The 14,803-nt window shown below is 42.2% G+C and overlaps 1 protein-coding gene across 1 annotated transcript in view; it reads right to left on the bottom strand.

The window, feature by feature from the left end:
- Window positions 1-109: 109 nt before the first annotated feature.
- Window positions 110-14,803, bottom strand: part of LOC119429073 (kinesin heavy chain) — a 22,289-nt gene continuing 7,595 nt past the window's right edge. The window contains exons 5-21 of the mRNA XM_037696791.1: window positions 13,998-14,046; window positions 13,849-13,904; window positions 13,648-13,735; window positions 13,100-13,224; window positions 12,912-13,016; window positions 12,670-12,818; window positions 8,215-8,363; window positions 7,968-8,143; window positions 7,831-7,899; window positions 7,544-7,750; window positions 7,108-7,260; window positions 4,278-4,475; window positions 1,201-1,318; window positions 1,042-1,103; window positions 850-965; window positions 307-408; window positions 110-203 (exon numbers count right to left, since the gene is read on the bottom strand). Of these exons, the coding sequence (XP_037552719.1) occupies window positions 110-203; window positions 307-408; window positions 850-965; window positions 1,042-1,103; window positions 1,201-1,318; window positions 4,278-4,475; window positions 7,108-7,260; window positions 7,544-7,750; window positions 7,831-7,899; window positions 7,968-8,143; window positions 8,215-8,363; window positions 12,670-12,818; window positions 12,912-13,016; window positions 13,100-13,224; window positions 13,648-13,735; window positions 13,849-13,904; window positions 13,998-14,046 (2,016 nt within the window). The remainder of the gene's footprint in view (window positions 204-306; window positions 409-849; window positions 966-1,041; window positions 1,104-1,200; window positions 1,319-4,277; window positions 4,476-7,107; window positions 7,261-7,543; window positions 7,751-7,830; window positions 7,900-7,967; window positions 8,144-8,214; window positions 8,364-12,669; window positions 12,819-12,911; window positions 13,017-13,099; window positions 13,225-13,647; window positions 13,736-13,848; window positions 13,905-13,997; window positions 14,047-14,803) is intronic.

The following is a 14,803-nucleotide window of genomic DNA, read 5'->3' as shown; positions in this document are numbered from 1 at the left end:
TATATATATATATATATATATATATATATATATATATATATATATATTCCCTTTTCAGTTGGAGGTAAACCCAACCAGATGCTTCTAAAACAACTGAACCATGGTGCTGTTAGAAGTCCTGCAGAGAACCTTTAAGACCCACCACAGTCTCCTCCAGACCCTTCAGGTCCTCTCTGGCCTGGTCTCTTTGTTCATTCAGCAATCTGCAGACAAAAAAAAAAAAAGGTGAAGCATGCAGAGCTCCTCAGCCTCTATTATATCGCTAATAAAACAAAACTAATGAGGAAAATATTTCAAAGCTCCTACATGAGTTTCTGAAGCTTTGCGTCCTTCTGCTGCTCCTCGGCCTTCAGCTTTTCATGGTCAGACGCGAGTCTCTGCTGCTCCAGAATCAGACCCTGGTTCAGACTGAGACAGAAACCGTTTCCTCTGATCATCTGAGAACGCACACTGGCTGGTTCAAAAACATCCAGAAGGGACCATCTGACAAGCATGGTGGTGGTAGCATCATGCTCTGGAGCTAAGCTGATGGAATGATGAAGATGTGGACTACCTCCAAATATTTCACTTCAACTCAAATCAGCAGCTGGAGGGTTGAAACTTGAACACAGTTGGGTTAAAGATATATTTGAGCCTGTAAGTATAATTTGTAAATGCCCTAGAAATTTTAACCTGTTCTTAAAAACCCCTGAAGTTGTTTGTTGTAGACTCATTCCACAGTTTAGTTCAAGTCTAAATTAATCCACATGTACATCCACGTTGAACGGGTGTAAACTTGTGTAACTTGTGTAAAACCGAGCAGGTGCGGGTTTTGTTGGTTTCTCTGTGTGTTCAGGAACATCTCCTCACTCTGTGAGCTCATCCAGCATCCTCTGCTTGTCTTCGATCTCCTCCCGCAGGCGGCTAAGCTGCTTCTGCTGCGCCTCCCTGTGGCTCTCCAGCTGCTCCTCCAGCGTTTTCTGCAGCTGCGCACAGAAACACACGTCAGACACACAACCTCGCTTCAGGCTTGCATCGTTTGAGCTCGGCGGTTTGCTTCACCTTCACGTCCTCGTCTCCATCTGGCCTGTTGACGTTCTCCTCTGACACCTCGTGCCTTTTATCTGAGGAGAAATGACTCTTATGAAATGTTTCATCCTTTTAAATGCACCAAACAGAAAACCTTCATCTGCACAGGGAGCGATTGTTTCGTGAACCGACCATGAGCCTGCAGCTTGGCGAGCTCTTCGCTCAAAGCGTCCTGACTCTCCTCCAGCTGCCTCTTCTTCTGCTCCATGTTCTGCATGTAGTCGGTCAGAGACTTGATCTTCACCTGGTGCTTCAAATAAAATGAAAAGTAAATGGAAGAAATGATTTAAAACACTAAACAAAAACAGCTACAATGTAAAGCGATGTAGAAAACTAAAAACAGGAACATGTCTGCATTGGTTTTTCCCATGAACTTAGATGTTTGAAGCCACTTCGAGAGGTCAAGGTTGAGAGCTTCAGATCTTTTTGTAAGATATTCCAGGAAACAGGAGCAGAGTAGGAGAAGACCCTATGGTCTAGTTCAGTCCTCACTGAGAGAACGCTGCAGGTAATAATGTCCTGAGAGCGCACACTGTAGCTGCACTCACAAAGTGACATGTAGGAGGAGATGGATGAAGGCAGCAGACCAAGAAGTGATTTAAAGATGAAAATGTACCAGTGAAAGAGTTTGCGTGAAGTTAATGATGTCCAGGTAACCAGTGAATACAGAGTAGCGTTGCACTCGAGTCCAAATAATCCGAATCGACCCAGCCCTAGCCGCAGCCATCAGCTCCGTACCACATCCGATCCGACGAATTAACAGTAATTACAGGTCCGAACCCAAAGAAAACCCAAACATTTTTAATTAAGCTTTGACTGCTTATACCACAGACTATTATTAACAGTCGGCGGATGTGCGTAGTTGAATAAAGACGGCAGAAGATCGGAGCTGAGGAGCCATCAAAGCGCATTAAATGCTTCCCCTGCTTCTGCCTGCATCCTACTCTGACATGTTGGATATTTTTTTATCTCACCTGCTTGGGTCTTCAGCCGAGCGCATCCGCTGAGTGCAGTGGCTGAATGAAAGTCCATTTGGGCTGATGGATGGCTGGCAGTAGTCCATCTGAAGCTTACTGAACTTTTTACCTCTTTCAAGCAGCGCGCAGTCAAATTGCCGCATGCAGCAGGTGATTGTATGGCAAGCCATGTTGGCATATAATTGGATCGTTGGCTGCACGTCCCTGACGCAATAAAAAGCCCGACAACAACTCGGCCCGCACATTAAGCACATTATTATGGTCCGGCCTGGTCCGAATCCGAGTTGGGCGGAGCCAGGCTCCGGGTTTGGGTTAGAAATGACAGCTCTAATACAGAGTGCAATGGTGGGTAAGGTACTGGTAGTTACAGCCAGTTATGAATATTAGCACACCGTGATAGATCGCGTCCAACATCTGCAAGGTACTTGTAGGAGCGTTCATGTAAATAATGTCACCATAGTCAATGAAGGGAAGGAAAGTAGCAGGTACACGGTGTTTCCTAGCATTCAGAGTTAGACAGGATCTATTTCTAAAAAATAAACTGTTTTCATTTCAATTTATTTACCAGGTTTTCGACATGGGGCTTAAAAGAGAGATGTTCATCGACCAAGATACCCAAGAATTTGTAAGAATCGACAAACTCAATAGGAACACCGTTCATAGATAAGATAGAAAGAAGGACTGCTGGAACCGACTTCCTGTTTGAAAACAACATCCCTTTGGTTTTGTCAGCATTTAGCACCAGTTTGAGACTGAACAAATCTGACTGGATGATGTCGAATGCAGACTGTAAAAGCTGTAAAACCTTAGCAACTTTTAGCTCGACAATAAACAACTGTGTCGTTGGCATAGAAATGTAAGGATGCATCAGGAATGATCTGACCTACATTACATATGTAGATTGTGAAGAAGGTGGGTCCTAAGACTGAACCTTGTGGTACACCATTGTTAACAGTTAGATAGGTGGAAGAAGTACCATTATGTTGAACGCATTGCCTCCAATCAGAGAGATAATTAGAGAACCAACCAACAGTGTGGTCTGATATATGTTTTTTATTGTTGAGAGGTGTGGACTGCAGGCAGGTCAGTTCAGCATCAGAGCGTTTCTACTCCAAAGCCATGCTGTTGTAATGATGCACTGTGTGGTTTAGCATTGCCTTGTGAAAATATGCAAGGCCTTCCCTTAAACAGACGTCTAGATGGGATCATATGCAGTGATGGTACCTAATCAGATGTGTAACCTGCTCATGCCAGAGGCAATAATGCACCCCCATACCATCAGAGAGGCAAACTTTTGAACTGAGTGTTGATAACAGGCCGGATGGTCCCTCTACACTTAAGTTCTGAGGACGTGGTGTTCAAAAAGATTTTCAAATTTGGATTAATTTAATAACTAGAGAAGTTTTCCACGTTGCCTCCATCCATTTTAAATGAGCTTTGGTCCAGAGAAGATGACAGCTTCTCTGGATGGTGTTCACATATGGCTTCTTCTTTGCATGATAGAGCTTTAAGCAGTATTTGTGGATGATACGATGAACTGTGTTTACAAGACATTGATTTGTGGAAGTGTTCCTGTGTCCATGCAGTGATGTTCAAAACAGAATCAGGTGTGATTTTTAATGTAGCGGCCCCTGAGGGCCCAGTGATCATGAGGGGGTCCAGTCCAAGCTTGATTTTATTCTTGTCCTTTGAGTTCAGAGATTTCTACAAATTACTGAAATCTTTTCATGATATGATGAACTATTGGTGATTGGATATTTAAAGTCCTTACAATTTACTGTTGAGGAATATTACTGTGAAATTCTATCCATCCATCCATCCATCAATTATCTTTTAACCACTTCTTCTATTTTGGGTCACGGGGGTCGCTGGTGCCCATGTCCGGCAATCACTGTGCGAGGGGCGGGGGACACCCTGGACAGGTCTCCAGTCCATCACAGGGACACATAGAGACAAACGAGACAAACGACCGTTCACTCTCTCACTCACACCTAGGGACAATTTAGAGTTACCAGTCAGCCTAACATGCATGTTGTGAAATTGTTTTACCTTTTTAGACAGTTTTTTTTAACAGACTGGTGAACCTCTGAGCAGCTTTGTAAGATTTGCAAATATCTGCATTCTGTTTTTTGTTTGCATTTTACACAATAACTTTTTCAGAATTAGCATCGCACATAAAAGATGTTAGTAATAAGAGTAAAATCGTGCCAGATGTGTACGTTTGATGGTTACCTGGGAGACGAGCAGCTGACAGGAAGCCAGCTCCTTCTCATTGGCCTGGATCTTTCTGTGGGCGTCGGCCTGAGCGCTCTCCAGCTGCTTGCTGCGATTCACAAGAGACTTGACTTCTGACTTCATCCTGCTGATGTAGAGCCGAGCGACGGTGAACTCCTCCTCCACGGCCGAGCCGTTCCCCTTCATCTCTAAGGTCTGAGGATGAGGATTAAAAGTCTGAATGTTTATGAAGCATTCACATTGTGATCCTTTGTTCTTTTGTACGTTTTTCAGCATCTTTCTCGTTCCACAATTTTTGTGCTATTTCAACAAATCATAGATCAAAATGTTCAGCTCGTTCAGGAGAAGGGTGCTATGACTTTTGGTATTGGTGCAACTTTAGCTTTTTGAAATATTTAGCCTTTTCAGCCACTTTTTTTTTCCTCATAAAAATGAATTGAGCTCATTTTCCATCCTTCAAGTCTTTAGATCTGTTTACAACCTTTTACTGCTCCATTCACATTTTGTTCTGCTTCAGCTTCTTTCAGCTTCCTTGTGCAAATTTAAACATTTTTCAGCTACTTTAAGCTGATTTCAGCTACTTTAAGCTGATTTCAGCTGTTTTTTCAGCTGTTTTGTGCTCCTTTCAGATTCTTTCTGCTAACTACAACATTTTTGTGCTTCTTCTAACTTCCATCCATCCGTCCATCTATTATCTTTACCCTCTTATTCCATTTTGGGTCACGGGGGTCGCCGGTGCCCATGTCCAGCAATCACTGTGCGAGGGGCAGGGTACACCCTGGACGGGTCGCAAGTCCATCACAGGGCCACATAGAGAAAAACGAGACAAACAATCATTCACTCTCTCACTCACACCTAGGGACAATTTAGAGTTACCAATCAGCCTAACATGCATGTTTTTGGTCTGTGGGAGGAAACCGGAGTACCCGGAGAAAACCCATGCATGCACGGAAAGAACATGCAAACTCCACCCAGAAAGGCCCCTGGACCAGGGTTTGAACCAGGGACCTGCTCACTGAGAGGCAGCAGCTCTATCTGTTGCGCCACCGTGCTGCCCCTTCTTCTAACTTCTTTCTGCCAATTGCAGCTTGTTATACTCCTTTCAGCTTATTTCTGCAAGTTTCAGCTTTTTCTAATATTTCAGTTACTACACGTTTAGCTGTTTTTCTGCTAATTTTAGCATTTTTGGCTAATTCCATATTTTTTGCACTCATTTCAACTTTTTTCAGCCTAATTCAGCAAATATGTGCTCTCTTCACCACCTTGTAATTTCAGCTTCATACTGCATTTTTAGCTACTTTTCAGCAGTTTTTTTTCTCTTCACCTTTTTTCAGATAATATCCACCTCTTTGCTCTCATTTCTGCTTCTTTCTTTCTGCTTTCTTCTGCTAATTAAAGTTTGTTCTACCTTTTCAGCTACCTTTATATCATTTTAGCTACCGGTAATTTCAGCAGTTTTCAGATAAATGTTAATTTATCTGAAGTTAGTTATCTGATGTTAAATGGTCATTTCCGCTACTTCCAACCTAGTTAACTTCTTTCTGATAATTTCAGCTTGTTATGCTCCTTTCAGTTTAATTCTGCAAGTTTCAGCTTTTTTTTTTTAACTATTTCAGCTACTATTTAGTGGTTTTTATGCTAATTTTAGCATTTTTGGCTAATTGCACATTTTTGCACTCATTACAACTTCTGTCAGTCTAATTCAGCAAAAATGTGCTCTCTCCACTTCCTTCTGCGTTTTTAGCTACTTTTCAGCTTTTTTTCTAATTTCAGCTTTTTCAGATAATTCTTTTTGCTCATTTCTCCTTCTTTGTGTCTAATTCAGCAAATGTGTTCTTTCTGCTTTCTTCTGCTAATTTAAGCTTGTTCTTCCTTTTCAGCTACCTTTATTTAAGCTAATTTCAGCAGTTTTCAAATAAATTCAAGTTTTTGTAGTAATTTCTGCTACTTCCAGCCTAATAACGTCTTTCTGCAAAATTCAGCTTGTTATGCTCCTTTCAGATATTTCTGCTAGTTTCATTTTTTCAGCTACTATTTAGCTGTTTTATGCTAATTTACCTTTTTCAGTTATTTCCACATTTTTTGCACTCATTTCAACATTTTCAGCCTAATTCAGCAAAAATGTGCTCTCTCCACTTCCAACGGGTAATTTAAGCTTCTTTCTCCCTTTTAAGCTACTTGTCAACAGTTTGCTTTTTTCACTAATTTCTGCCGTTTTCAGATAAATTCAAATTTTTGTGGTAATTTCTGCTACTTCCAGCTTAGTTAACTTCTTTCTGCTAATTTCAGCTTGTTATGCTTCTTTCAGCTTATTTCTGCAAGTTTCAGCTTTTTCTACTATTTCAGCTACTTTTTAGCTGTTTTTATGCTAATTTGGCATTTTTGGCTAATTTTACATTTTTTGCCATCATTTCAACTTTTTTCAGCCTAATTCAGCAAAAATGTGCTCTTTCCACTTCCAACTGGTAATTTAAGCTTCTTTCTGCTTTTTTAGCTACTTCAACAGTTTTTTTAAACTAATTTCAGCTCTTTTCAGATAATTTTCACGTTTTGTTTTTATTTCTGCTTCTGCTTTTAAACATAATTCAGCAAACGTGTTCTTTCTGCTTTCTTATGCTAACCCAGGCTTCTTCCATTTCAGCTACATTTCAGTATGATTTTAGCTAATTTCAACTGTCTTTCAGCAAATTATTCTGCAATACCCATTCACACTGCATTTTCGCAGGAAATGCAATTTCTCTAGTTAATCTGAGCTTCGTCTGGGTTTTGACCAAGTGTCTGGTGCTCAGAAAGAGGTGAATAAAACATCTGTCTGCCCGGTGCTCACCACAGTCGTCTTGATGTCGCTGCTGGTGATGATGGCGCCGACGTCGTTGAGGTCTCGCAGCAGCAGGTTGAGGACCTCGGTGGCTCGTTTCCTCTGCAGACCGTTCAGCTCCTGCAGCTGGGTCAGCTCCTGCTGCACCACCGACAGCAGCGCCTATCCATAAACCGCACAGAAGAGGTTTTTAGAGCACACAAGTGGCAATAATTCAGTCAATTTTTAAAGTTTTGAGCTAAAACTCGGTGTGGTAGTAGCTGAGAGTCGTTTACATTTTATCATCTAAGCACAAGATCAAACATGATGTTACGTTCAAGGTTTGACCAAAACAACTCTCATTTATCGACATATTGGCGTTAAAGGCACAAACTGTCCTTCATAATGAAGATTACTATGTTGCATGATGGGAAGTGTAGTCCTCGAACCTTTGTTGGTCACCCACCGTTTTGTGCTGCAGCTCCTCAGTCAGCTGCTGGTTGACCTGCTCCCGCTCCTCCACCTCCTGGCTCTTCTGGTCGTAGTTGACAGCCAGCTCCTCCAGCGCCTGCAGCACCTCCTTCACCTCCTCCTTGGCCAGCTCATTCTCCATCTGCAGCCGGCACAGCTCCTCCTGGATCTTCTCGTGGTCCCGCCGCGTGGACGCTAGCAGCTGCCGAGACGAGAGCAAGCCCGTGAGAAACTCGTTCGGAGAGGAAAAACACGGACGGTTACTTTAACGCAAAGTTTAACCTCCTCCTGGTCCATCATCTGCTCCTTGAGCTTCTCGGCGAGCTGACTCTGCTGGTTGATTTCATCATCCTGCAAACACAGAGGAGCAGAGATTACAAGCTCCTGCGACACTTGCGTGTTTAACGGAAACGTCTCACCTTATCGTCCAGCTGTTTGTACAAGTTACTGGTGTCCTCCTCGTATTTTCTCCTCTCCTCGTTGGACACACCTCCTGCAGACGGGAGCAGGTTGTCGATGACGGGAGTGTTGTCGTTCTGCTCGACGCTCGTCTGATCTTTGGAGCTCAGCTGTTCCTCCTCAGGAACATTTTCCCCTGAAACAAAACAGCTTTTAGAAGAGCACAGCTCTGTCAGATAAAGGAGCCGAAACCCCATTAGCTCCCACCGTTCCTCCAGCGGTTCAGCTCAGCCTCCAGCTTCTGGATGATGGTTTTCAGGCTCTTGTTCTTCTCTTTCTTCTTCTCATATTTCTTCTTCCACTCCTCAGCCGTCAGCTCCAGGTTCACAGACACCGTGTTCTTGATGGTCTTGGCTCTGGAAACAAAAAGACGATAAAACCAGTTTTAGTCGCTGCCTGGTCCGACGTCCGCTGTGCACCCGACCCGCAACCCAGACTGGAAATTCATTCAAAAAAATATACAGTAGCCCTGAATACCCTGAAGCCCCGCGATAAGTGAAAAACTGCCAAGTAGGAATGGTTCAAGTGGTAAGTAGTAGTTTATTTGAGTATATATATATATATATATATATATATATATATATATATATATATATATATATATATATATATATATATATATAAAGGCATTGTAAACCCTTACCACACTCTTTCAATATTTTAAACAATGTTTCAAGGATGTAAAAGAGCACAGCATGTCATGATTTCATCTCTCTGCCTCCGGCTGCTCTCTGACATCTGCCAGTGCTCTTGGCCACGCCCACTTTCCCCGCAGCAGAGCGGAGACCAGCTGATCAGGTGCAGGAGGAAGCTTTTTTTGCAGCTCTGGGCTGCACTCAGGTGCCAAATAATTTAAAATAATTTATTTTAAATAAAAATTCCTTGCCGATCGTGCAGCTCATCCATCAATCGGCCAATTGTGTGTCGTGTCCAATCTTATTTTGAAAAACCGCGATAGCGTGAGTCCGCGAAAAATGATCTGCAAACTAGCGAGAGACTACTGTATTTGACTTCCAGTCACATGACCTCGATAAGACTTCTGGGTAACATTTACCTGTATATAATTTTTAAATAATTTCAGTTACGTAGATGTTTGGCACCGTTCTGTTCAGTGATTATGCTTAAATTGTTATTGCGTTCATTTTGTAAGTTGAATGGTTGTAACCATGATTCAGACAGCAAAGACTTCTGGCGATCATGCAGTCTGAGCGTGCGTTGAAAGCAAACTATAATCTGTGAAATAACACCTGCTGGCTGATATTTGTACTACAACAAGAAAGCTGCACACTGTCGGAGCAGGCGGGGCACAGTTCCTGACGATGAACAGTTGATGCCCGTGGCTAATTAACCGGAGCGTCTTACTTATGTACAAAATTATGATCGATCTTATCTTTAGTATGTGCGGCGGCTTAGAAACAGGTGCATGCTGTAGTCCGAGAATTACGGTAATTGGAATGTTTACAAATCTGCAACATTTTAACATGCAAAGTAACATTTTTATACAGTTTCATACTCGGGTATAAAATTTGGAAGGTCCTGCTGCAAACATTATCCAATAATCCGCTAGAATAAATGATTCAGAAAATATGTTTTTCTCTCTCATCTTTAGTTAAAATATAGAAACGCGTGAAAAACTCTTCACTTCCTTCAAATCCATTGTTTAGTAAATGCTGAGTCAGCATTTTTTTTTTTCCTTCTCAGTTTCTGCCTCCTGCTTCGAGCTTTTAGGAAATATTTTACTAATTCCACTTTTTTTTTGCTACAGTTTTGCTAATGAGAGCTTTTAGCTACCGTCTTGTCAATTTGAGCTTATTAGCAGTAATTTGCAAATTGAGTTTTTAGCCATGGTTTTGCCATTTTTGGACTTTCCTCTGATTGTTTTCACTTTAATTCGGCCGATTCTTTTGAAATCTTTATCATTCTTGCTGAATTTCAGTTTTCTTATGCTAATTTTAGCTACTATTTTACTACGTTTAGTTTCAGCTACCGGTTTTAGCTTTTAGCTACTGTTCTTGTTCAGTTTAGCTCATCTTCTGTTTCAGCCCCTCCAACAGATTTCAGCATCGTTAAGCGCCCAGCGTTCTCTGGATTTATATTTATATTTTTCAATTTTTAAGGATTGCTCTAGACTCTAGAGCCAAACATCTTGCACAGTAAGCGCTCACCTGTCGTGTTAAATATGAAAACATTTCTTTTTAAGCGTCTAAATTAGAAAAGGAGCTGAACAAAGCAAACTGTTGTTGGCGCAAACGTGGGGTTTACCAGTAAAAAACACAAACCGTCAGCTCAGCAGGGAGCTATAAATAGAAATGAATTCTGTTACGCAGCAGGAAACTCAGAGCCATCTGGTCGTTAGTTTTCAGGACATCATTCAGTCTACACCCAGAATCATCACTTGACTCCCAGCAGAGCTTTGATTAACCTGCTCTGTTTACATTTTATTTATATCATTCAAACAAACTGAACAAATAAATCTCAAACCCTTTATTTATGCCCTCATATTCTGCTGTAAGAAGCCAGATTATCCTGTAGTTTATTAATACCATACCATACCATTTTATTTATAGAACACTTAAAACAGCGACCAAGTCCAACCAAAGTGCTGTACAGACAGAACAACAGGTAACACACAAAGCAATATACAAAATGAGGTAAATCAGAATATAGACATAAAAATGATGCAGATAATGACGACTAACCAGTGTGGAGCATACAGGTTCAAAACACAGATCATCTGGTGTTGAAAGCTACTGAATAGTAGTGAGTTTTTAAACGGGACTTGAAAACCGAGAGGGAGGGAGCCTGTCTGACAAGCAGAGGTAACTCGTTCCAAAGTCTTGGTCCTGCTACAGAGAAGGCCCTGTCACCTCTGCCCTTAAGACGAGTTCCTGGAACTGTGAGGAGCAACTGGTCCGCTGACCTCAGGGAACGTGGAGGGACATACGGCTGTAGCAGATCAGAGAGATAGGGGGGAGCGACACTGTTCAACGATTTGTAGACATACAGAAGTATTTTGAACTGGATTCGAAGGTGAACCGGTAACCAGTGCAGTGAGGCCAAAACTGGTGTAATGTGTTCTCTTTTGCCTGTACTGGTTAAAAATCAGGCTGCTGCATTCTGGACCAGTTGTAGTCGTGCAGTGAAGGTATGACTGATACTAAACAGGAGTGAATTGCAGTAATCAAGCCTAGATGTAATGAATGCATGTATTACTGTCTCCAGGTTATTTTTGGACAATATGGGCTTCAGTTTAGACAGCCGCCTCAGTTGGAAGAAGCATGATTTAACAATCATGTTTACATGATTGTTAAGTTTCAGGGAAGGGTCCATTATCACTCCCAGATTAGTGACTCTTTGTTTTTCTGACAGGGTTAGAGTGGAAAGGTCGATGCAGTGATTTGTGATCGTGTCGTTGGGAGGGAACAACATGACTTCAGACTTCTTTTCATTGAAACTTCAGAAATTTAAAGCCATCCAGTCCCTGATGTCAGCCAGGCAGTCGAGCAGAGGTTGAATAGAGCATGTTCCATCGTGTCTTAGGGGGAAGTAAATTTGACAGTCATCAGCGTAGAAATGAAAGGGTATGTTGTGTTTCTGGAAAATGGCACCAAGTGGCAGCAGGTATAAAGAGAATAGGAGGGGACCCAGGATGGACCCCTGCGGAACCCCCCATTTAAGCTCTGCCGCTGCAGAACTAAAATCCTTGATGGAGACACAAAAGGATCTGTCATGTAGTTTCCTGAATGCAAAGGAGCACAGGTCAGTGTATCTCTTGTGCCGGTCCCAAGCGCGGGTAAATGGTGAGGGTTGTGCCAAGAAGGGCATCCGACGTAAAATACTTTAGCCAAAATCATAATGCGAGTTCATCTAAGCGACATCATAGCAGATGCGTCGAAGCCCGGGTTAACAACGACCGCCACCGGTGCTGTTGGCAAACAGGCTGCCGGTGGAAATTGTGCTACTGTTAGTTGAAGACCACGAGGAGGGAAACGTGTCAGGAGACAGAGAGAGAAGAGGAAAGACAAGAATGTAGGACTGAGGGTGGCAACTCTAAATGTGGGGACAATGACAGGCAAAGGTAGAGAGCTGGCTGACATGATGCAGAGAAGGAAGGTAGGTGTTTAATGTGTCCAAGAGACTAAGTGGAAAGCTCCACGGCAGCAGCGCTCCAGGGATGGATGAGATCCGCTCCGAGTTCCTCGAGGCTCTGGATGTCGCAGGGCTGAGCGGCTGGAACAATAAGGGTTCCGTTCCTGGTGGAACACTGGACCAGCTCTTTAACCTTAATAGTGTCCTCGAGGGGTCATGGGAGTTTATCCATCCGGTCTACATGCATTTTGTGGACTTGGAGAAAGCATTCGACCTTGTTCCTTGGGGTACGCTGTGGGGGGTGCTCTGAGAGTATGGGATTGTGGCTACGTTGCTACGAGTTAACTGGATTACTGAAGATAAATAGAATCCAAGTAATAATAATAATAGTTTTAATGATTAACAAGAAAAACAAGTTATTACCAGTTTTCTTAAATCTGCTGTTCTTTCAGTTTCCCTAGGTTGAGTCAAAAAAGATTCACAAAGCAGAAACACTGATTGACTTGTATTTGTTCCAGTTGTACAAAAAACGCAAGAAGTTGGAAACAGTTCTGGTTTAAGAGAGGGACTCACCTTTGTCCAAACATCAGCGTGGACTTGGTCTCGGCCTCGTTGTAGACAGACGGTGAGCAGCAGATGATGATGGTGGTGCGACAGTTTCCTCCCAGAGAGTCCTGCAGGATCCGGGTCATCTTGCTGTCTCTGTACGGCACGTGGGCTTTCTGAGAAAAAAAAAAAACACCAACCGATCAAGCAACGTGGACAAAAGTGGAGTTTTTCTAAGTCTGACTGCGAGTTTCGTTCAGAGGACGTACCGTTCCCTCGGCCAGAGCTGAGATGACGTTCCCCAGCGCCGACAGAGATTTGTTGATGTTCTTGGCCTCGTCCAACACGGCTCCCTCAGCTCCGGTCTTGCTGACCTGTTGGGAAACCGATTTTTTTTTTTTTTTTAAACCACTGAGGCTTCCTGTGACTAAATCTTTCTGACCGCTTTCAGACAGACTTTCTCGCTGCCGGCCAAGTCGACCAGGTAGAGCTTCCCCGACAGCTTCTTCTCCGTTTCAACGTTTTCCTGCTTGATGTTGATAAGGAAGATGCTGTGGCTGCGGGAGCTGTGCTCATTCATGTCTAGGAAAGAAGAAAAATTGTATTGCCGGTAAATATAAAATGTATTTACTTTAACCAATGGTGCTCAAAGGGAAATATTTTTCAATTTTCTTCTAGCAGCTTCAGACAAAGAAATAAAAACACACTGCTCAGATGCTCAAGATGGCTGCTATAAACCTCATCTGGCAACATCAGTGGCCATTTTAGTGTCTTTTTACTTTAATGGTCTTAAACATAATTAAAAATGGGAACTACGACTCTCTTTGAAAGCCATCATGTTCTGGCCGAGACTCATGATGTCAAGTGCAGAGTTGCTTGTTTAATTTTAATTTAAGTTTTTTATGATTTCCCTACTCTAGTACATAAAATGAACATTACTGTTATGAACTACGACCCCGACAGATTGTAAAACTTGCCCAACATGAAGATTTGTTTGGTACGTACTGGTGACCGCCACGTGCCTGTTGGTCTTCCCCTCATCGATGACGTCCATCATCTCCTCAGGACTGGACACGAAGCGCTCAGTGCAACCCTGAAACAGAACATTTAGGCTCCTAAAGCTGGTCTAACAGCCCTACGGAGTAAAGCTCCCTCTGTTGGATCCTGCATGTTTTGTCCTTCAGAGCCGCCGTGCAGCGTACCAACCTTCACGTAGGGCACTCTGTTCTTGTCCTCGTGCACAGCCAGGTTGGTCTTAGACACTTTAGAGAGAACGAAGGTCAGAGAGTTCACTTGGTGTTGGTTTTTAAATAAAAATCGGTAAATTTGGGTAAAAAAAGCAGAAATAAACTCACCGTCCAGCAGGTCTCTGATCTTATCCAAGTAGATTTCAAAATAAGAGACCTGAACAGAGAGAGGTCAGACAGTTTAAAGTACAACAGTGTGAATGTTCATGAAGCATTCACACGGTTGTGATCCATTTTTCTTCTGTGTTTTTTGGCGCAAATCTCTTCCCACAGTTTAAGATATTTCATCAAATCATAAATCAAAACATTCAGCTCTTTCAGGACAGTCCTGCTATGACTTTTGGTATTGGTGCAACTTTAGCTTTTTGAAACATTTAGCCTTTTCTGCCATGTTTTTTCCTCAGAGAAAATGAATTGAGCTCATTTTACATCCTTCAAAATCTGTAGATCTGATTGCAACCTTTTACTGCTCATTTCACATTTTGTTCTGGTTCTTTCAGCTCCTTTGTGCAAATTTAAACGTGTTTTCAGGTATTTTCAGCTACTTTCAGCTGTTTTGTGCTCCTTTCAGATTATTTCTGCCAACTACAACATTTTTGTGCTTCTTCTTTCTTTCTGCCAATTTCAGCTTGTTGTGCTCCTTTCAGCTTATTTCTGCTCGTTCCTGTTATTTCAGCTACTATTTAGCTGTTTTTATGCTAATTTTAACTTTTACAGCTAATTCCCCCACTCATTTAAACTTTTTTTAAGCCCAATTCAGCAAAATTGTACTCTCTCCACTTCCTTCTGGTAATTTAAGCTTATTTCTGCCTTTTTGGCTACTTTTCAATTGTTTTTGCTCATTTCTGCTTCTTCTTTTTTTAGCTACTTTTCAATTGTTTTTGCTTATTTCTGCCTTTTTGGCTACTTTTCAA

This window comes from Nematolebias whitei, chromosome 23 (genome assembly GCF_014905685.2).
Source record: "Nematolebias whitei isolate Nwh7 chromosome 23, NemWhi1, whole genome shotgun sequence".
NCBI classification, from domain to species: domain Eukaryota; kingdom Metazoa; phylum Chordata; class Actinopteri; order Cyprinodontiformes; family Rivulidae; genus Nematolebias; species Nematolebias whitei.
This window is presented reverse-complemented; position numbering and strand designations above follow the sequence as displayed.